Source organism: Puntigrus tetrazona, chromosome 25, assembly GCF_018831695.1.
Source record: "Puntigrus tetrazona isolate hp1 chromosome 25, ASM1883169v1, whole genome shotgun sequence".
Lineage (NCBI taxonomy): Eukaryota > Metazoa > Chordata > Actinopteri > Cypriniformes > Cyprinidae > Puntigrus > Puntigrus tetrazona.
In genome coordinates, this window is record NC_056723.1 from 16,991,115 (window position 1) to 17,015,119 (window position 24,005).

At 38.4% G+C, this 24,005-nt stretch overlaps 2 protein-coding genes across 3 annotated transcripts; one reads left to right on the forward strand and one right to left on the reverse strand.

Moving 5' to 3' along the window:
* Positions 1 to 4,341: 4,341 nt before the first annotated feature.
* isl2a (ISL LIM homeobox 2a) lies at positions 4,342 to 9,510 on the reverse strand. 2 transcript variants are annotated; one of them, XM_043228463.1, is made up of 6 exons: positions 9,252 to 9,510; positions 8,716 to 8,905; positions 7,689 to 7,951; positions 6,632 to 6,915; positions 5,601 to 5,768; positions 4,342 to 4,996 (listed from the first exon to the last, which is right to left on the reverse strand). In XM_043228463.1, the coding sequence occupies exons 1-6, from the start codon at positions 9,307 to 9,309 to the stop codon at positions 4,880 to 4,882; spliced, it is 1,080 nt and encodes a 359-aa protein (XP_043084398.1). In that variant the 5' UTR covers positions 9,310 to 9,510; the 3' UTR covers positions 4,342 to 4,879. The 2 variants fall into 2 exon arrangements, with proteins under 2 accessions (XP_043084398.1, XP_043084399.1); XM_043228464.1 differs by having other exon boundaries at positions 7,689 to 7,906; positions 9,252 to 9,509.
* Positions 9,511 to 11,377: 1,867 nt separating this feature from the next.
* etfa (electron transfer flavoprotein subunit alpha) lies at positions 11,378 to 23,819 on the forward strand. The gene is given in 13 exon segments (XM_043228275.1): positions 11,378 to 11,520; positions 12,269 to 12,418; positions 12,503 to 12,584; positions 12,724 to 12,806; positions 14,576 to 14,689; positions 15,682 to 15,790; positions 16,019 to 16,120; positions 17,364 to 17,432; positions 17,507 to 17,589; positions 20,286 to 20,351; positions 20,871 to 20,898; positions 20,901 to 20,950; positions 23,235 to 23,819. Coding segments are annotated over 13 exon segments (1,011 nt in total). The 5' UTR covers positions 11,378 to 11,481; the 3' UTR covers positions 23,271 to 23,819.
* The last annotated feature ends 186 nt before the right edge of the window (positions 23,820 to 24,005 follow it).

Here is a 24,005-nt window from a genome sequence, read left to right on the forward strand (position 1 = left end):
TGCAAACATAACCATTTGAGTGAAAATTGTATTAAAAATGATTTCCAATGAAAGCAGCAATTTATTTTAGTTTGTCAAACCTCATCATTGACACAAAGGACGTCCGACCGTCTCGGTTCACATTAGTTTTATAATATCAGTGACCAGAAATGGAACAGAATCTGAAATATTTCATATAAACTGAAGGATTTTTTTTTCCCATTTTTGAAATTCCTACAACTCTCTTTGTTCCCAGTTGAAATAAAAATGAATTTTCAGATTTCATTGCGTTCTCAGACGTTTGAATCCCTCGATAAATTCAGACTTGTGTCTAAAATGTATAAATAATCGCACCGTTATACATTATTATCGTGCATAATTGTGAGGTTTAAGCACGGTGATTGAGGTTATTAAAAAAAGCGCTGTTTTTATTATAGCAATAGGAACATCTCTGTATAAAAAAGCAACATGGGATGTGTTTTAATTGGGAGATTTTATTGGCTAACTTACTATTTATTCTCTGGGACCTGCGGCATTGTAGCAGGGCCTCCTCGGGCGCCACGAACAGCCCGCTGTTCTTCTTCTGTGCACTTCTCTCTTTTCCGTACCTGTGTGAGTCACAGCAGCTCCACGCCGCCTCAGACCCGCCTCAGTTTCACAAGACCGTGGCTTCTGCTCCAGACGTGGGGGGAAAAAATATCAATTAAAGGCACTCGGGCTGTCCGAGACTTTTTAATGCGTTGCTTTTAGATTCGGTCTGAAATGGACGCGTTTTGCGCGAGAGCCGTTGGTGGACTTTGAAACCGAAGCGGGTGTGTATGTGACAGCTCGAAAGGGAGACGGTTTTATAGAGCGTTCCGTTATTTGCCGTTCCTGGCGGACCGAAGGGAACTCGAACGGAAGAACGCTGTCAGCTGATGAGTCGTGGGTGCTTTTAGAAATGAGTTTGGTTGTCTACGTGTCTTATTTTTTATTTTTTTTTTTTTTTTTTTTTTACATTCAATTAAGAAATGCGGCTGTGAACGTGTGAAGACGGTGTGTTTTTATGGTGACATTCAAACTGAGACGTATGTGTAAAAAAAAAAAAAAAACGGCTTTAAGAAATAAACTTTACAGATGAACACATCTGCGGCAAAATTTCGCTTTTCGCAAATTTCAGACAATTATTTCGGTACATTACTGGTTTAATTTAAATCGTTTTATTGAAGTGAAGTTTATTAAGTTGGTTTTAATGTTTGACTAAAATATGTGAAAATTAGATTTGCGACATTTCAAGTTATTTTTAATATTGCTCATTTTTCTTATTTAAATTATTAATTATGTTATATTTCCAGTTTTCACCCAATTGTTTTTCGTATAGAGTGCCTTATCAATTTTACGAGTGGTATATATATATATATATATATATATATATATATATATATATATATATATATATATATATATATATATATAGGCCAACAAAATGTATATCTTAGGCAAATAAATATATTTTTTTTTACAACGGGCAAAAACTAAATATGGTTGCAGAAAAGCCCTGAATGTGTTTGACACTTCATGCCTGTTGTCAGCATCCAAAACATTTGGCTGTAGATTATTTCGTTATATTTCAAGGTTTGAGGCTGTCTGTTGTGACGGGTCTAAATGAATCGCAAGGTATAATTTAAACATGAACGCGCGACATTTCCATAAAGGGACGTGTATTAGACGTTCAGCTGTAAGAGACGGGTATTTGTTTTTAGACTTGTAAATCAAAGGTTGGCTAAACGCTTTGACGTTTTAGATGAAAATGACAGACAAGGACAGGGTCTTGATTTGCAAGAATTTCGAGATTTTTTTTTTTACGCAAACATGAACTTGGCTTAAAGTGTGCGTTTATTTAATTAGACCTAAATTATTAAATTAGTGGCGGAATCTGAACCAAGATGCGGCTCTTGACCTCTGGCCGTGACATCTGAATGGTTATTTCTCCCTAAAGCAACGACAAACCCTCTTCGTTCACAAAAGCTATTTTATTGGGATCTTAATTTCAGTCGATTTAATGGGCCATAATCGGGATCAGATCTGAAGTCAGTCCAGCGACGCAAAATCATCTAAGATTGTTCATTTGACAGGAATTTATTTTTTTTCAGAAATATGGGATTTTACAATAAGACCTCTGCTTTTGAAACGTTTAGACAACACTTCATTTTTTAATCAGCGTTTTCTGAGGGAAATGGGATGCCTGGATCCTGCTTACAAGACGGCACCGAAGCGGTAAAGCTTTAAGCAGGTACAAGCTTAGGTTAAAGCTTTAGTAGATGCGCGTTGCCTGCCTTCGCGAACGAATGAAGGACTTTCCCGCGGCTGTCTGCGCTGCGCCTGATTCAACCGCCTATACATCGTTAAATATACGTTTAAAAAACTCCCTATAAATCTGCAAATAGTATATCAGCGCTGTGAAATTTAATTCGCAGATTTTGAATAGGGGACGTCGTGAAAACACCTCCGTGAAAATCAACTATTAGCCATTGTAACAGGAAGCCAGAGAGGTTTGTTTTTGGAAAGCCTGATTTATGGCGTGCACGAAATTCCTATTCTTTCAGAGTATGCAGGCATATATGAAGAAGGTTATTATCAGCTATCATAAAAGAAAGTAGGTAGCGTAGGTCTACATTTATGGCTACGCTATACCCGTCATTAGCAATGTGCTGTGAAAATAATTAGGGTGCTGTTTAACCACACATTTGATCTTTCTGGGTCTCCATAACACTTACAGTTAAAAAAAAACAAAGACACTGTTAATATCACGCTGCTTTTGCATAACATATAGAAATGCAGGCATATCTGAACGATTCCGCAGTCGTTGGTGGAGTTAGAGACGTCGTCGCTTTAGAAGGCATTCGATTGGACAAAAAGCTGTAGTGCAGGATGAGTCATCGATAATGTCGTTCTGTTTCGCTGGTAGAAATACGTGGATTTCGACTTAAATTCACGCACTTGCTTGAGGTGTTTGTTAACGTTCAGAGGAACGTCCTCTTAATGACGTCCTCTTATGAATAATACGGCAAAACGAAAACATGGACTTTGGCGTACATATGACACGCTCGTGCAGATGATACGCAGTTTTTGCGTACACACGATCTACAACACGACCCTCATATCAAAGCCATTTTTCACACACACACACACACACACACACACACACACACACACACACACATATATATATATATATATATATATATATATATATATATATATATATATATATATATATATATATATATATATATATATATATATACTGAGTTTATGTTTTTACTCGGCGTGCTATTTATACGCACATTCATGAGATCGGGTAGCATCTCAGACACGCATTTGAGTCAAACATTTATTAAAAGCTACAACCGGATTATAAGCAAAACGAAGCATAAATGGCTGAATCGATTGCATTTTAAAAAAATGACTGAAACGAATAGCTTGTAGGCTTTGTCCTACAGCTGCTCATCCTCAGTTTGGTTATCTGACAAACCGGGATTATCTAGCCACAATGGCCCGCGGTGATTTTGGTCTGATCTTCTGGGCTATCTTCTGTTCTGACTGAATGAAAATAAAACCCCGGGCGCGCAAGGGTGCGTTCGCCGAAAGGGAGTCCCGTTAAGAGAAAGGCGGCTTCGGGTTTGTTGTGCTTCCATTCAGCGGATCGTTTGCAGGCGATGCCGAGCGCAGATAAGCGGCCGCCGATCCCCGTCCTCCGTCTAGACTCGCAGCTTTACGAGCAACACGAGATTGATCTCCGCTACGGGAGGGGTTCGATTACTCGTTCAGCATCCGGTCGGCGGGGGTTTTAGACAGATAGACGCGTTCAGAGTTGAATGTGACGGTTCGGGGTTCCGCGTTATAGCCTCGGTGTGTCAGTGCATCTTTATTAGTGATTGGTCGGTGTGTTGTAAATAGGCCTATCGCTTTTACGGTGTCTTTTCAAAGCTTCGGAGCTCGGTCTTCCGCGACCGTTCTTTGAAAGAACGTTTAGAAGCTCGTTTAGAAGCTCAAATACTACATAACGCGCTTCTTTATATTTACTATCGCGGTCTCTACTGGTTTCTAAAAGAAGCTTAAATGTGTTTTTAAAAAGTAGTAGGCTACGACTGTATGACTAGACACAAAAGCAAATTTCCAGATGCCTTTACAGAATAAATTCAGATATCACGACACTGAAATATCATATTCACTATTTAATTCTGTCCACGTTGCTAGATATTTGGACACTTATTTCCAGTCCAGTAACCAGTATACCTTTTTAACCGAAGTGTCATAATTTAAAAAGACATGTAAAGGTGACATGGCTGTCTCTGCATGCAGGCTTCCTCAGACACGAACAGCATTTAACGTCGTTTATTTAGGTCATTTCTCAATTTTTTGATATGGACGGCTGTCCCGACAATAAATAACAATAACTTACTTTTTTTAAATCGAGAAGTTTATACAATCTTTCCTCCGTTCGTTACGATAAAATATTTTACAGCTCAGTTTTTTTTATACATCTTCGGAGAGATCATGCGCGTTAAGACAAAAAGGTTGATTTTTGTCTCGTAGGCTAAGGAAAACACCACTTTGTTGATAGAGCTACACAATGGCGGTGTCAGATAAACACTGTTAAGACTGTTGTTTCGTAAGTGGTCCATAATCAAAACCAAAATAACGTGTTCGTATTCCGCTGGACGTCCTCGATATACGGTCCAAATGCTTTAAAAACGGGTTCGTAGCACGTCTGGAAACCCCAAAGTCGGCTCCTCCGTTTGGCAAACTGTTTAAATCCATCTCGGTTAATCCCTTTTTTCCGTTTGAGGCGGCGAGGTGATGGGTTTTCATGCAGGGCGGGCGAGGGCATGCTGGGGCGGGGGTCTCCGGTGGGCTCTCACGTCTCCACGGGACTGGGCACCATGCTGTTGGGGGTGTCGGGTAACTGCGACGACAGAGAGGTCACGTCGCTACCAGACGAGTTACCCAGCGAACCCGACTCGGAAAACGACACCTATGTGCAGAAAGAGGGGAGAGAGTTGGTGGGCATCAGTCGAACGCTGTGGCTAATACGCGTTTGATTAAACGCACAATTTGCAAATGGCGTTCACAAAAGCCTGCGCCGCTTCGACACGCTGTTAAATAACACGACACGCATACAGGCTACGGACTGCACCCAGCGTGCGAATCACAAGCGTGGGTTTCTTTATAAAATTCCGTTTGCCCGCCACGTTTTAAATTTTCGCGCCCTTACAACAAAACCGCCGTTTATAGTTTTAAATGCTTTTTCTCTTTTGTAATGTATAACGCACAATTACCCTCGATTTTGTTGCTGTATATAAACGCTGTAGCTAACGCGGGCCAGCTTTAGTTGCTTAAACACTCAAAAACAGCGTTCAGTCCTATATATTTCTTCTTTTAGGATCAGGAGAGGCAATTGCAATACAGCGCTCGCTTGCTTCTAAGTGAAATATCTGGTAAGCTGGAATAACTGCTAAATGCAACAACACTTTTAAATACTGTAAGACTGTGCATATTTCAAATGCTTCGTCTGTATGAATGATCGTTTTGATTTAAAGGCCAGACTTTAAAGCAGGCCTTGTAGTAACTGTCCTCACCAGCTGTTGGAAAGCGGGCTGGTCCAGGTCACTCTGTAAGGCGAATTCGCTTAAGGCTTTCCACGGGGGCTGATAGGTTTGAACTTCTACAGGATTTCCCTGGACTGTGGTGTCATGTCTGATCGGGCTGCCTGCCACCAGAGGCGTTCCCGTGAGACCTTGAAGATTCTGCGGAAAGGTGGAGGAGATAGGCTACCTTCAGCGACACACAGCCTTCTATATCACGTTTCAGTTCTCCAAAGAAGCTTAACACTTTGGGACGAATTTCACAGATGTTGAGAAATCAATATGTGATGATACAGTCTATCTGGTTTACAAATTGTAGGTGAACAACTAGCGATAGATAGATAGATAGATAGATAGATAGATAGATAGATAGATAGATAGATAGATAGATAGATAGATAGATAGATAAATAGATAGATAGATAGATAGATAGATAGATAGATAGATAGATAGATAGATAAAAATATATAGATAGATAGATAGATAAAAAGATGATATAGATAAACAGATGATATATAGATAGATAGATAATCAGATGATATAGATAGATAGATAGATAGATAGATAGATAGATAGATAGATAGATAGATAGATAGATAGATAGATAGATAAACAGATTATATAGATAGATAGACTTTGACAACTAAATATTCTTTATTGGCATCGAAGATTCCATTAAGAACCCTGTAACATTCATGGAACCTTTATAATACACAAAAGTGTTTTTAATAATAGAAAATATTTTTTTTGGATTATTAAAATGTTCTTTAAAGTAATAAAAAAAAGGTTTTAACTGAAAGTTGATGCCAATATATTTTTCTACCGCAACCTTTATTTTTAAGAGTGTATGTCAACATAAAACAAAATAAAGCCGAAAAAAACTATCAACCAATGTAACTTTTTTTAATCTCCAGATTATCACAGCTAATCATAGAATATCATTTGTTTGAAAAGGCGCTTTATTTGAGTATCTTTGTATATTACAGTATGCTTTGTGCTTCACTGGAGTCGCAGAGCATCCCTACCGTTTTGTCGTTGTGCTGCTGTTGCTGTAGTTGCTTCATAAGCATGGACCTCTTCTTGTCCTTGCAGCGTTTGTTTTGAAACCACACTCGTATGACCCGTGGGCTCAGGCCGGTCATTTCCACGAGCTGCTCTTTCATTAGCGCGTCCGGTCGCGGGTTCGCGTTGTAACACGTCCGGAGAGTGTGAAGCTGCTTTTCGTTTAGTACCGTCCGCACGCGCGTGGTTTTCTCAGACTGCTTGTGAACGTGGTTCCGGTGAGGCGGCTGTCGGACCGGCACGGGCTCTGCGAATAAAAGACGGTTTGGTTATTTAGACGCGCCGCAGAAGAGCGCGCTCGCTTGAAGGTTAAACGGTGCGCGCGCGCGGCGCTCCGGGGCCAAGTGCGTGTCGGTTAAAACACCGCAGGGCCTCCAGCGTGCTCTCGACTTCGCCGTTTGTGCAAAATCTCCAAACAGCGACGTGGGATATGAAAGTATAACATGCAATAAGTGCACCATCTCGCAGAGTAACAAGAGCAGTGGCACATAATCGAACAGCATGCTATTTTTTAATATCAAAGCACTACAGTTCAACGTTTGCATTGTTTATTGCACGTTTTACGTCGAAAACGTGACGCCTAAATAGCCAAACAAACACAAAAAAACTAATATGTGATATCTAACAACTCTGCCTGTAATATCAGACCCCCTTGATTTAAACGATCCCAATATTACAGCGATTTTAATGCATGCTTGTTATCCCGATAGCCGGTTTCAAAATAATTTTAGGTCGTGCTAATTCGATCAAGAGCGTCCTCAAACAATCTCAGTCGGGGGATTTTAACAATACCATCAAACCGGCCTGCGGGCGCACAACACAAGCCGCTCGCTTCAGCCCTTATAACAGCTTCACAAGCTGATTAGAAGAATTAAACGCCGCCTTTCGCCCTGCTCCTAGTTGAATCATTACTGTAACGTTATCGTTGCCGGTTCAAATACCGCGTGAGATCCCGTACTTAAATATGCGCGTCTCGGGCCATGCGATTATGATTATTAATAATAGTATTATTACTGCTACCTGGGATGTGCAGGGGCCTGTTGGGGTGGATGTTTCCGGGACTGATGGGGCTCCCGGCCGAGGCGCGCTCCATCAGCAGCCCGTGATCCGCCCGGCAGAGCAGCTCCTCGTCCCGCAGGGAGAACTCGTCTCCCGGGAGCAGATGCCTGCTGCACACCGAGCATCTAAAACACTCCATGTGATAGACGTTCTCCCGGGCCCTCATCACCAGGTCACTGCTGCAGAAACCGACGTTACATTTGGCGCATTTGATCCCGAATAACCTGCGGTTTCCAGAAGAAACATTTTCTTGTTTTAGCGTTCGTTTCTGAAAACGTTCAGCTTGATCCGCGCGGCGGGCCTCGCTCGTTTCTTAAAGCGTGCGTTATAAATAAATATATACATAATGGGTTATCTGTACAAATAAAAATATTCGCAGAAGAATTTTAAAAAAGTCCCACTTAGTGTTTTAATACTTTATGGCCTTGTGCGTTGCGTGTATTTATTAAAGCACGCAGACGATTGCTTATAGGCTAATGTGTATTAAACGCAGAGAACGCATTATAACGCGTCGTTACGGGCTTTACAGACACTGTTAATAACGGAATAACTTTTTTTGACAAAGCAAACTTGAAAACAAAGCCGAACAAACACTAGAAAACAAGCACGGCAAGCCTAAATCAAACAGGATTGTAATATATTAACCAAACAGACCGCGCTATGAAATATTTAGGCTACATGGACAATAATACACGCATATATAATATATATATATATATATATATATATATATATATATATATATATATATATATATATTTTTTTTTTTTTTTTAAACGATATTAGCTGTAACCTCTCGTGTTAAAGTACCAGCCTAACGTAGATAAATCATTGTATTGTTCCGTAGCCACCTTTAACCTTTTTATTCTAAATACTCTGTCTGAGTTGCCCGTATCTCTAGATCGGTTTGGGTCAAGAATCTGCGAAAAAAAGGGGCCCTCGACGGAATTCCAAAGCTGTGAAATCACAAAAACAGAGAGGCTCGTACCGTACGTAATCTCTCTTGCAATAAGTCTTGCCGTCTCGGACGAAGCAAGTGCACGTCTCGTCCAGATACTGACTGCATTCAGCGCACTTGAGGCAGGCCGCGTGCCACTCCAGGTCCGGGGACACCCGCAGGATGTACTGGTCGTGGATCTGACTCCCACAGCCGACACACATGGCGATTCCAGGCTTCTCTGGGTATGGAAAGCAGGGATTAGTGTCCGCCGACAGCACCCCTATTCGGTCCCGCAAAACACCGGCGTCGTGTAAATACATCATTATACACAAGAGCTCGTGTTTCCTGCATGCATCCTTCATTTGAATGTCGCTAGACCGCAAAATGTCGATTCCCTCTGTTTTTATTTCGTTTCAGCGGTTCGCGTTTTTGGCCGCACCGTGCTTTTTTTTTATTTAAAAGGCTAAAAAATAACGTTACCGTTTTTTTTAAATCGTGTTAAATGCAAAACGGTGTAAACCAGCCAAAAACTTTGCGACATTCAAACTTGCAGCGTAACTTGTAAAAGATCGTCCAGCACTTACTTTTTGAATGATCCCCCATATCACCCAAGAAAGAAGGATGGGGTAGAATATCCACCATACAGGAGGGTTGAGGCAGGAGGCTACAGATGAGGAAATGGAATGGGAAACTGCCTCGTCCCGAGCTGACTAATAACTTCTGGCCGGAGAGCCTGTGGGAAGAGCGACACACGGACACGGCCTCTGACGTCACCGGGCCCTGACGTCACGTGCAGACCTGGGCACGCGCGCGCTCCCGCGCGGAGAGCCGCTTTGAATGTGACCGACGCCGAGGACCTGCGGATTAAACGCGCGCTTCTGCTGCTCCGAACATAACTGTGAGACGGCGCGGAGCGACGAGGAGCCGAATGCTTTAAACGGGGAAAGTTTTAAGAACAAAGGTGAGCAGTTGTTGCATTGAACTTTATGAAAGACACATATTAAAGTCTATAAACGCCTTTTATTTTACACGTAGGGCTTGCATTATATATATATATATATATATATATATATATATATATATATATATATATATATATATATATATATATATATATATATATATACACACACACACACACTTAAACCTTTCATAAAAAAATGATGCGTTCTTGTAGGCTATTGAGGCAAATATAGAGATCAGCAAAATGTTTGGATCCACTTTTTATATATATATATATATATATATATATATATATATATATATATATATATATATATATATATATATATATATATATATATATATATGTAAGGGAACACATATAACCTTTTTCGTCTTCGTTTTTCCCTACAGGGTAGATCCGTATGAAGCCCGTGTGTTCTAGTGAGCCACCTACTGGACATCAAAGTAACATCACATTTTTTTAATATGTCAAATATGTAAGCAACAGTTCACAAATAGTTACATTTTTGCCATTCCAAGACCTCCGAGTCAAGAAAAGAAGGGAGAATAATTCAGGTAGAAAATAGTTGACTAAGTGTATGACTAATTTAACGGCGTTGCTAAATTAAAGCAGCTATTAGAAAAAAAAAAGAAATATGGCTTGGTGTATTTATTAAGGAATTTCGACATCGAATAAAACGTGTTTCAAATCCGCTTTTTTATGCGTAATTGTTCTTCTTTATGCGTAACTGTACAATACATTCCTCGATGATTTTATTTCTTCTCTTGAAGTAAACTCTGCAGTTATTGCGAATAATCCGCGTTTCTCTTAATTAAACTTGCATCTTTAACCCCGTCCCTTTGTCGTAGCTGTCTGTAGGCCTCTTCAACGAAGACTTGAGCATGTTTGATGTGGCTTACAGTACAAGCCACCGTAACGAATCATTTCGTTTATTATTGCACCCTAAAAACGAATGGGACGATCGCGCTGAAAGTCGTGCTGCTGACCTCCCGAACCTCACCTTTGACTTTGACCTCTAACCCGGCAAAGAAATACATTTAATTTAGGCTGTAGCCTAATAAGAGACCACGTCGTTTCGAAAAGAGATGCATGCAAAGAGCACTGCGTTGTTTATAATGTTGATGGACCAAATAATGACCTACAAATGGTCAGAAGCAGCAGCTTTTTTTAAATATCGTGCTTAACACATTATTTTATTAGTCTGTAAGCCATTACTTATTGCATGGTTGTATCCTTAATTATTTTAATATCCACTAAATGCAAAGATGTTTTTGTCTTCAACTCTTTTTGACTGTATTTCGCACGTGGATGCAAAGCGACATCCAAACAGTCTGTCAAATCAGTGCAACGCATCGGCTAAAAGCAGTAAATAAAACCAGCGATAATAAAAAACCCATGCCTCTAAAAGCACTGAGAAAAGCTCACAACGAAGCGCGCTATTTTGCTTAATGCAGAAAATATGCGGTTTCCACTGCCTATATATAAAATAAAATAAATAACGTGATAAAAAAATGTGAGCTTGGGTCCAGTGGACCCTCTTACTTTTACAGTCTCCGTGTAAAAGCCAAACCACACCCCCTAATCAAACATCCACCCCGCCCACTTTGCGTGTTAGCTATTTCGATTTCTTTTTATTAATTTCTGTTTATTAATTTTCTTTAACAAATATTTATGACTATAGGCACACACTCCGAGGAACATCACTACGAAAAAAAAACACATTTGAGCCGCCACGAAACGACTTGCGCCCGATAGGGGGCGTGTCCTTCTAAGATCTCGCGAGAGCTCAATTCAACCTCTATCGCGAGCAGCGACAGTGTGGCTGTTGACAGTGCGCTGCTGCAATCATGCTCAAAGCAGTAAACAAGACACGTCTCAGACAGTTGGTAAGACAAATCCGTCGAAACGACGCATTAACCACTGCGCACTTTTTTTTAAAAAAACTGTTACTCGTTTTCTCTAGCCTTTTCTGCACAGACGTATCCTTGAACGAATAGCTTAGCATGCCGGCTAACTCGCTCATTCAGTTCAGTGGTCCAGTATGTTACCAAACTGCCGTTTCTTTCCTTATCATCTTGTTTATTTGTGCTGTTTTTTGAAATGTGACCATTAATACGCAATGTCAAGTGTTTGGTTTACCCTGCTAGCTTATTTTTAACGGTTACGTGCTATGCTAGCTAAGCGTCCAAACCTTAAGTTTCATATAGTTTTAGATAGCGCTGAACATAAATATTGACCTTTTGAACAGTGTTTCAGTATTTAATGAACTTGACATATTGTTTAAGCACTGGTAGTTTAAAAAACAGAGCTGGATAACTATCTGTCAAGGTTATGCAATATGTAAACACTCCATTATGAAACCTCCTCGCTGTCCCTAAGTAACTGTTTGACCTAAAATGCGTTTAAAATGTTACCTACATTGCATGTGATATGTTAATATACATTAGGTCAGACCCTAAGTAGTATCAGATCTCTGTCATGTCTCAGATTTCTAATGACCTCTGTGGGCTACATTTAATGCGCTGTATTAAATGGTCTCCTCGTGTCCGTTATTTGGGTGAAAGGGCCTTGACAGATATTTATATCTTGCCTTATCGGATTCGGTAGTTAACCAAACCTGTTTTATCTTTCCAGTCTGGTCTGATTCGGAGGTTTCAGAGCACTCTGGTAGTTGCCGAGCACAACAATGAGTCGCTGACCCCCATCACCCTTAACGCCATCACTGCCGCTGCAAAACTAGGCAGTGACGTGTCCTGTTTGGTTGCTGGAACAAGTTGTGCAAAGGTAATATCTGTTCGTGCACATTGATTCGCGCATAGCAGTTTAAAAGAGCGATTTAAAAGGGAATGATTATGGGTTTTTGGACAGGTTGCAGAGCAGTTGTCCAAAGTTCAAGGGGTGAAGAAAGTTCTGGTAGCGCAGCACGAAGCCTACAAGGGTTTATTGCCAGGTAAACCCAGCTTGATTTGGTTTTTGAGCGTTGTGCTGTTCTTTAGGGAAGATTTACACACAAGTAGCTTTGCATAAAGCGTCTGGCAGGTGAGGGAAGGAGGTATGGAGTGATTTAAATGAAAACCTTTCTTTCACAGAGGAGCTGACGCCTCTTATCTTGGCCACCCAGAAACAGTTCGGTTTCACACACATCTGTGCCGGAGCGTCTGCTTTCGGAAAGGTACGTTCCAGAAGAAGTTGGGCTGAAACAATGTGACGTTGCTGTTTTTATTATTGAGCACGGTAGATTTGTTTTAACGTGTTAGATTAAAAAATCAGACTTACATAAAATAAAACACTATGGTCACTTTTTGTATTTTTTTATGACAAACATTTAACAGATTAAACAAGCTTGATTTTTTTTTTTTTTTTTTTGGCCTTTATTTTTATTTTAATTTTGTCAAATTTTAATACTTTATTATGACTTATGTTTAGATTTTTATTTTCATGAAAAACCTTTATTTTAACAAAATTGCTATTATGCCTTTTTTATGTTTATGTTTTTTATATGATGACAAGCTTTTATCTGAATGAGCATAATTAATATTTTTTTCAGTTTATTTGATACATTTAACCAGCTTTTGTTTTAATTATGAATTTTGTTGAGTTGTAAAATCAGATTTAAATTCATCAGATTTAAAAAAAACAAAAAAACAAAAAAACATTTACCTTGATGGGCTTAGTTTCTTTGGACAAATTGAAAAATGTGACATACTTTGCCTTTATTTTATTTTATATTATTAAAATATTTTCCTCTTGTTTATTTGTTTTTGACATATTTGGCTTCTTTTCAACTTGATGACAATTTTTTTTCTTGACTTATTTTTTCCATAACCAATTATTTTTATCGGATCAATGTAAAATGAAATTTTGACTTGATTTTTATTTTTATTTTTTACATTTATTTGTCAGATTGTATGAATTTGACATTTGTTTGATAAGAAACATTTGTCATTGAACAGAATTTCTACCTTTGCTTTTATTTTATAAAAAAAAATTATTTCATGCGTTATTTCTTCATACAAATTGTAAAACTTTCTCACTTTTCACCTTGATCATTTTTTGAAATACTTATATTATAAATATAATTTTTGCCTTTTAGAAAATGTTTAAAATAACATTAAAATCAAAATGCAAAACAGTTTTTGGTCTTTGCTCCGTTAAATTTGCAGAGAATCTTTTATTTTATTTATTTTTTTTGTGGTTGTGCGAAATCGACTTTTTTTTCCCCCAAAGATCTCTTTTCCCCCGTGTGTTTGCATGAAGGATTAGCGTAGCTCTGCTTCACTTAATGCAGGATTTTGTAGTTGCTCTCATTCAGAAGTTATTTGATTATTTCCCAAAGCGCAAAAGCACAAATGGGAAATGGATTAGAAACTCTCATACTCGCCGAGCCCCTATCAGGCTTCTTACTTTTGGAATAGTGGGAGAAGTCCGTCCTCAATAAGTGGGGCTCTATTATATGCATGGTTATTTGTCATTCCACAGCCAAACTGTCAGGCAGCAGATCTAATGGTATTTAAATTGAATTGTAATACATTAAACAGTATCTTATGTAGCCTAACCCCAGACCAAAGAGATGTATTAGTCTCAATTTCCTCACTGGCTAAATGTATTTTATTTGATGGATTCTTAAGTGGTGGATTTGGTTTCATTATGTCACTATATAAAACACTTGAATTACCACTATGCAATATTTTTCACCTCCAGACATAACTTGGAGCTCTTTTTCAGACTCAACGATATTTATTCCGTCTGCGATGCAGGATGGCCAAAGTTTTCAGACATGCGGTGAAACTGGCTTTTGATCAATGCCTGCCGAAATAATGCTATTTCCAAACAAATCAAATTTGACCACATCTGCAGATAAGAATGGACATGTTTTAATGGCTCCAAGAGCTCTGGATACATCCGATTGTCTTTAATAAGTGCGTGTGTCTTTATTTGTAGAATCTCCTTCCAAGAGTGGCTGCCAAGTTGGATGTGGCTCCCATTTCAGATATCATTGAGATCAAATCTCCAGACACCTTCGTGAGGACCATCTATGCCGGTAAACATGCGCAGGTTGCACTTCTCAATGAAACGCTTGACTTAAACCTGTTTGCTTTCAGATAACCTTCCTAATTTGTTCCGCTTTTTAAAAATTTTTTTTGGTTGTTCAGCACACAGTTTTGTGATTTAGGAGTCTGGCCACGGTGCACAGAGACGTGCAATGACTCACGCTGACTTGAAACAAATCGTATATTTTCATTTTTAAATCTAAGGGGACCCTGGAGCCTTTTGTCCCACTTTGCATGCATTATTTTTCTGTTCACCGTTTCTCATCCATAAAATCCACTGCCATAAATACTTCCTAATTATTCCGTCCACTTTATCTTTGGCAAGCACAAAGCGCTTGTGTATAAAAAAAAAAAAAGTTATTTATGAGACACTTTTTTTTTTTTTTTTTTTTTTTTTTTTTTAATTGAAATGTTATTTTAAATTTGATATGAGCGTTTTTCATGCGAAACATCAAATGAAAAGTGGTGGTTTGCCACTTGTGGTGATCATTTATGACCAGGGTTTTCAACCGGGGAACCATGGAGGTTATGTGCACATGATTTATAATAGCGTTTCTTAAATTATCTTAGCGTTTAAGTATTTGAATGGACGTTTTATGATGATATGTTTTTCATTGTGCAATGTATTAATGTGCATTAATGACCTTAATGCAAGCTATTATAAAGTGAGAATCAAGCTCCTTTTAACAAACAAAAAAATCAAGCCAGTAAATAATAAAAATCTTGTCTTTATTTTTGTTATGCATATTAAAAGGTTTGTTTCATTGTCTTATAATATGCAGGCAATATGCAAATTTAACATGTTGACAAAAGGTTTGGGATTCGTTTTAAAAGATTCAGTGATTCAGAATCTGAATTTTTGAGTTCTACAGCGCACTTTCAGATTTAAAACTTAATACTTGTCTTATAACTTGTCTTATACTATATATTGTGCTATTACTAATAATATTTCTTGTCATATCCAACACCTATTTTACGGTTATTTCTCCTTTACAGGAATGCCTCAGCACAGTCAAGTGCAATGAAAGCATCAAGGTCTTCACCGTCAGAGGCACTTCCTTTGAACCGGCGGCCGTGGAAGGAGGCGGCGCGTCTTCAGAGGAAGGTACCGAGTTGTTTGATGAAGTTAAACGCGCTGTTGTTTGTTCATGTTTTGCTTTAAGGTCACGCTGACTTTGATACCACGCGCAAAGATTTATGGTATTTAGTGTTGTGTATAATCTTCCCCTCCTCTGCGAGGTTTTGATGGGCTAGTTTGTTTAAACGTTAGCTTTAAAGGATCAGAAGGGCATTTTGGAACAACTCGTCTCCTCACGAGATGTTGCTTTTGCAGTCTCTCCGTCTGCCCCTGTTGGAGTCTCCGAGTGGCTGGAACAAACTCTATCCAAGAGTGACCGTCCAGAACTCACCAGTGCTAAAGTCGTGGTGTCTGGAGGTAAGAACCGCAGTCATCCGCTGGATATTACAGGAAAGTGTCCTGATGTTAACTAAAGCATGCTATAGAATGCAAATTTAACTCCCAGATGCTGAAGAAAAGTACAGTGTGTAACATGATAACCTGTTCGCCTAGCTATATATACCATTTTTCATACATAAAATTCACTAATATCTATTTTTGCGTGAGGCACCTCCTTATTTTACTTGCCTGAACTGCTTATAATGCAATGTTTATATAATGCAATTATTTGATTGATAAAATGAGCAATCTATTTGAGTTCTATTGAGAAACTGCCACTTTAAAATTCTATGGAGGAAGTCAAGCATTACCTAAAAAAGGCATAAAATGACAAAAAGAGGAGAAAACATAATCTTGCACTAACATGCATACTCACGACCACCTTTGCTATAATTTATCACTTTTTATTGTAGGCTTATTTATTGTGGTAAATTTTGTCTAACTTGCAGAATTTCTGATAATGTCTTAAGGGAATAGATTTTTACTGTATCATGTTGTTTCTAAATGTGCAGGCTGTTGTTGTTCATAACAAATGCAATGTAGATTAACGAAAAAGTCATTGGCCTAGTAATATTTAATTGATAGGCTAGCCTTATAACAAATGGCACAGTAAAGATCTATGGTACTTCTTCAGAAGATCAAGTACAGGTCAAAAATACAGGGACTATATATCGTCTTTGTGTTTAGATCCACTGTTATAATAACTTATGATTTAAGAATTATGTACTGTATTATTGCCATGTATATAGCCTTTGAGCCTGGTATGACTAAATACTTTAAATAAATAAAGTGTGTGTGTGTGTGTGTGTGTGTGTGTGTGTGTGTATATATATCATGTAATTAGATTTTTCTATGTACTTTATTGTATTTTAATATTTTATTATAAACAAAACTTTATTGATTTATAAAAGCAATGAAGCACAAACTCTCATATTTTATTGCTTAATCAAAGTAACATCAATAAATTACAATAAACCGAAACTGCTTTCCGCAGGGACTACATCATCATCTTTGTGTTCACGTTCATTGTTTGTTTGAACCGTAGGTCATGATGTTAGGTATTCCCTAGAAATCTCCAGCCTTTTTTTTTTTTTTTTTTTTTTTTTTTTTTTTTTGCTCAGAAAATCGATAGTAAACCGAGACGCTATTGATCCTACCGGAGTCATAACCTTGTCAGTAATTTCATATTTTATGCCCATCTGCCGTCTTTCTGTCATAACAGGGAGGGGCCTGAAGAGCGGCGAGAACTTCAAGCTGCTCTACGACCTCGCAGACAAACTCAACGCAGCCGGTATGACGTTTGTTTTGTTGCTTTTTACTCCATCTTTAGTCTTAGTTGTCAATCAAGTCGATATGTCGTTGTAGTCGGAGCCTCCAGAGCTGCGGTTGACGCCGGTTATGTTCCCAACGACATGCAAGTTGGACAGACTGGAAAGATTGTGGCTCCTGTAAGTACTGTCCACGTCTCTCTGTGTCTAACGCGCACTAATTGCCTCTACAGAGATCAAAACCAAATCTCCCCAAAAACGTCCAGCTTTTTAGGCTCGATAAACCATCTCGACTTTGAACGCGACAGCATCTAATTGTTGTTTCTGTTCGAGTCCAGAAAGATGGATCCGTGTTGCCCTTTTAAAAAGGTTAATTTTCCATTATCCGCCGCGAGCGGGACCTCCCTGCTGTCATTATCCACACATTAGCGGAGCTTTGAGGCGTTGTGATGTAGTTAATGGCACATTCCGGCTTCTAAATGATTTACCAGAGCCATTAGTGAAGCCGTGCGCCGCACAGGTCCGCCCCGAGCTCAAACCGGGCAAATCGGCCCCAAAACCAATTCTCTAAATGTTTTGACAAGCTTGTCAAGCGCAACTCGACCGTTGTGCATTAGTATTCACCCCGAACAAGTCCCGAATGAGTTCTGCTGACGAAGAGTCCAGTGAAATGAACTCGAGTCAAGATGGATGAGTGTTGTTTTGGGTCGATTGAATGTGCCTTTTGTGGTTAATCATAATCTTTTAGCCCTCAGGGTGATGTTTTGATAACTTCAAATCATGTACATCCAGTTTTTATTTATTTATTTATTTTGTGGGGGTGTGTGTGTGTAAAAAGCAGTCTGTCTATGTATATTTGTGGGAATAGCAAATAATACATTATTAGTCACAATTATTCTTTTTTCTTTTGTGCCAAAAATCATTAGGATATTAGATAAAGATCATGTACCTCATTTTTGATTATTAATAGGCATTGCTGTGAACTTCGTTTGGACACTTTTAAATGTTTTTTTTTTATTTTTAATTTTTTTTGTTATGATGCATTATATTATATTTTATTACTTAAAATAAATGTTACTACAATAATTGTACTAAATAATAACAATATAAGTTAAATGTTTCCAAGGCAAAATATATATTTCATTTATTTTAACTTCATAGAAATAGTAAAAAGACAAAAATAACATTTACCAAAAAAAAAAAAGTGCAGACTTAAGAAAAAAAAAAAGTTTATTTATAGATATATATATATATATATATATATATATATATATATATATATATATATATATATATATATATATATATATATATATATATATATATATTTTATTTTTTTTTTTTTTAATTTAGGTTAATACTATTTTTCCTTCTTCGCAGTCTTTGTTACCTCAGCAGAAAAGGTCTTTTATAGATGAAGAAATTACAATTACAAAATTACTGATTTTTTTTTTTTTTAATTTTGTTATAAAGATCAAAGATCATATTAGCTTTTAGACGCTTGGCAACAGTTATCTGATAACTACGATAAATCTTCAGCGAACTTTTATCCACCGCCCACTACAGCCTCCTCCATCCTGTAGATATTGAGATATTTGCAGGTCTCCATCACTTCGGCCCATCTGAAACACCAGCCCTGCCCTTCTTCCTCTCCCAGTAGCTTTTAGAGCTCCGGCCGGCCGCGTGTTCTCAAATTGAAGCGGTGGCCCCCGAGAGAGAGCCGCAGCCACATTAAACTGCACTGAAATATTCATGGAGCAGTGCATTAAGCTGAGAGCCACTGATGTAGCACTCCCTCGGGACAAGGGTGGAGGCGAGGGGGAGCTCCCTGCCACATCCCCCAAGTGCTCCTCTTCTGAGTAATTGTGAGGATGTTGTGGCCTGTTCCCCGGGACGGGAGGTCAGCGGAGCGTTTCCGTGCCAACGCCGAGATCCTGCATAGTTTAACTCCGCTTTGCAGCTCTAAACGTCCTTCGTGACCTGTGATGTTGCTAAATTGTCTCTTGTTGGGTTTTCAGTCACATTTCTGTATAACATGCGAGTAGGAGCTCATCGTGATTTAATTTAAGCACCAGGCTTGTTGCAGTTCATTTTAAGTGCTGCTAATTGAAAAATGGCACACCATATTGTTGCCAGGGGCGTCGGCCAATCAGGCTTGTGCATAACATGATTCTGAAAGCATAATGAATGAGCTTCCTCTCACAATTAATTCATAACTGGCTACTTTTGCACTAAAGAGAGAATAACATGTTATAATATTTATGTAATGTGTTTGCTAGGTAAATGATAGAAGTAATTAGATTTGTATTAGAGTTTATCTGTTATTAATGTTATATTTAAATGTTTATAAAGTAATATATAATTTCATCATTTAATAAATATACATTAGAATATATATATATATATATACATATATATATATATATATATATATATATATATATATATATATATATATATATAATTTTTTTTTCACATAATGTGTGTATATATTTATCTCAATGTAAATGTTAAAAATATATACATGCATTATAAATATGCACAGTATACCCATATATTACATGAACTAAAACTTTTAATTTGGATGTGATTAATCGTTTGGTGGCACTAACTACACTAATATGTTTTTATGATTTCTATTTCAAGAACCTTTTTGACCCTCTCGCTGACCTTACATTTAAACGTTAAAATTTATGTAAACAACCTCTGTTATGATCGGCTAATAAAAGCCAGTAGTGTTCACATGCAGAGTACTGGACAGGCAATGAAATGCAAATATGGGAGGTCATAAATGTGTCGTTATATCAAAAGAGCAATAAAGCGCTGATTTGTATGTTATAGAAAATCATTTAAATGTTTTTTTGATTACTCCTCAGGAGCTGTACATTGCGGTTGGCATCTCCGGAGCGATCCAACATCTTGCCGGAATGAAGGATAGCAAGGTACAGTTAGCAATGCGTGTCAAAATACACACCCGCACACTGCACTATACTAAGAAGATATCATATTTTGTGATAATATCTGAAATCAGAGGAAACCCCACCCATGACCGGCGGCGTCTCCTGGACTTTCCAGAATATTTAAGTTAAGTCGCTCTTAAGTGTGATGCTGTATTGGAGTGGAGTGTTTCAAAAGCGATCTGGAGGAGCCTTTTACCTGCATCCATAATTCATCTGCATTTTCCATTCCACATCTCTGGAACATTTCTGGTAGCACTGCTTTATCCGTCAGAGCCCGTCACAAGCATCTTCCTCCATATGGAGCACATAGGAGCATCATCCTCATGTTGATGAGATGTTTACAAGAATAATGTGTTTGCTTTTTTTTTGTTACTACTGCACTTGTTCTGGAAATTGACTTTTGGGAATTATGGAGCCTATAGTCCATCAGCACTCAACTCATAGAGGCTTTCTATTCAGTACAGCCCACCATGCTAAATTATGTATTTCATTGTTTTACAGACCATCGTAGCCATCAACAAGGACCCAGAAGCCCCATTTTCCAGGTGGCTGACTATGGCCTAGTGGCAGATCTGTTTAAGGTAAGGTTCCTAGTTGTAGTTTGACCATTAATTAGTGAGTTGTGGTGCTTAAGTAGGAAACGTGGTTGGAAAGATTGTTGTACTGTCTGTGTGCATAATTAAAAAAATAACATAAATATATATATATGTTTAGAAATGTACATTGATATTTCCTACGGACACACTAGAGGAAAAGGTAGAAAAAACGGACCATTTTAGCTGGTTAAAATCCTAGTGTTGAAATAATTTTGATGTAGAATAATTTTTTTCCTTGCAATCTATTTATTTATTAAGTTTTTGTTTTCTTGTAAATTAAAATTCAAATTAAAATTTTTGGAGTTATAAATATAATTACTATACCTATATTTCTTGTTTTAAAATTCTGTTAATAAAAAATCATGTTAATTTAATTATGATTAGTAATGTTTAATTTAAATTAAAATATTTAACATAAAAATGTTATGTTAAAAATTTAATTTAAATGATTTAATATTATTTATTATTTTTTAAATGTAAAAACAAGTGTTTTATTTATTTATTTGGATATTGATATGATACCAGTCCTACGTGAACATTTTATTTCAGGTTCAAAAAAAAAAAGTAAATGGGCCTAATTTCTCAGGACAGGGTGAGAAGCCTTTTGCCATTTGAAGCTCCAACTAAGGCTGAAGTAAACGTAACAAGAAAGATATAATCTACTTCTAAAACACAGATCTCATTTACACAAAAGATCCTCGTCAGGTCATCAGAGACATTTTAATCCAGTGCCTCAGACAATCAGCCGCACCGTCCAAGTTTATTATTAATAGCGTTGTAAATTTCAAATGGCCCGGTATTAATTTCTTCAGCCAAACCCCATCTACAAACAAAACCAGAGCGACTTGAAGAGAAAAAAAAAGCTGTCCCATATTTCCTTTTAAATTTTGCAGGAGCATTATTCCACCTAATGGAGAAGGTGCAACTTCTGAATTATTGAGTTGCTGAATTAATCAGTGGTGACTCGTGGCTCCAACCAGAAGCCTCATACACAACTTCTCCTTCTTTCAGAGCAGAAAAGTAACTGATAGTCAGCACAAGTGCGCGGGTGTAGTTTTTCACCTTTATTTTCTGTCTGCTCTCACCAGAGCTTTACACGGCCGGCTGCGCGCCATAGTTCAAGGTGGCACACGCTCTCACGGTGCCAGAGGGCTGCCACACACACACACACACACACGCCACGTCCATCTGTTGTTGGTGTTTACCTTGTGTAACGCTAGCATCGTTTATTTCCCTGTGTTTGCCCTGTCATTCATCTTTTATTCAGGCGGCGCGTGCTAGACACAGGTGTGCAGGTAAACTGTGTAAAAGTGATTGGCGCCGATGGGCAGAGCCGGTGAGCTCTCAGATCAGCTTACACATGATCGCTCCTCGGATAACTGATTAAAATGGATGGGCTTTCTCCTCCTTCCTTGGATTGAAAAGTGAGCCGGGGACGTATTGGGGTGATGATATAGTTTTTCAGGGCACTCTGGAATACGGGAGCGCCTCGGTTTTGGATGAGAGACTCGACGTATAGGAAAAGTTCAGGATGTTCTCAAATGACAGCCGTTGTGCCTGCGCTGCTTAAACAGACTGCTACACCGCACGAGATATATACGTGGCGTTTTGACCGTTTCTGTCCTGATTTCTTTGGGTGGGTATGTATGGGTTTTCTGATCTGTCGATCTAATATTGCGAAATGAGCTTTTGCGCAATTTATTTTGGAGTGCAAAATGAGACGATAGAAAACGAAACATTTGTTTATGTTCTGATAGGCCCGAGAGTAAGCCAAACACTGCGGGTTAGACCGAATCAGGACTGCCAAGAGGATTTTGTGCTTTTCACATTTCTCGCCTTAAAAGTAAACCTACGATTTCAGATGGCAAAACTGGCTCACATGCTATAACAACATGTCCCTTAATGTTTACGAATTAAGTGAGCAGACAGAGAGGAGACGGTCTTCAGTGGATGTTCGAACGCAAGAAAGCCGGTCTAATTCGTTTCAGTGCCTGTTAACACTTGGTGAACTCGGGAATGAATCAAAGATTGGGATTGCATCTGTTTTGCTAAGACATTTATATTGCCAAGTGTGAATGGAACCGTTTTAACAAAACGCATGAACAGGTGAACAGGTTTTAACAGGCCCTTAGACTAGACTACCTCTGGATGTGGGCAAAAGTGGATTTGCTCAAAAAGTTTCAGATCCTGTTTACACCGTTATATAGTTTTGTCCAAAAACGTGTTGAAAGACTTGGGCCAGTTTATGTATCAGTGCATCCATTTCTAGGTTGTACCCGAGTTGACCGAAGCCTTGAAAAAGTGATACTCCTCAGGAAGCTGGTACTCACCTGGAGAACTTCACTAGGAACCTGCCTTAAGAAGCTCCGAGCCAACGCTCCACTGATGCTCACTTCCTGAACGTGATTTTTCTCCAGAACACTTGCGTACCTACAGTAGCTAATGTAAACATTTAAACCACTTCTTTTAATAAAAGAATTAAGTGACACATGGCCAGAGGTCTTCTGTTTTTCAAATTTGGGTTTTTATCATTGTTGCGGACTTCGGGTAATTCAAGGTTGTCCGAGTCTGCTCCTGGACGCCCACTGTCCTGTCCAGCTCATTAGCAGCTAATAAGGATCTTCAGGATCACTAGAAACATCCAGGCTCATGTGTCAGAGCTACATTATGCAGGACATTGGGCCTCCAGAAGCAGGACTGCATACTGACCTCAGTGGAGTAGAAGTCTTTTATCCAGCAGTTGTCTTATGGTCATCTATTTGTGCAAGTAACTTGCTGTTTGTTATACTTTAATAATGTATCTGTCTGGCCCTGGATGCTCACTGAATGATACAATAAACATACTTCTGCTTTGGTTTCGTTACTTATTCTCACACGACCATTACACTGCACAAATACTTTCGTATAAGCATACACATCCTTACTGCTACAACAAAAATGACACTTGGAGTTTGAATTGACCAACTTTTAATTGCTTGACAATCTCTCCCATTATCAGTTTATAAAATCCTTTGTCGATAACACAGGATTAATTTGCCTC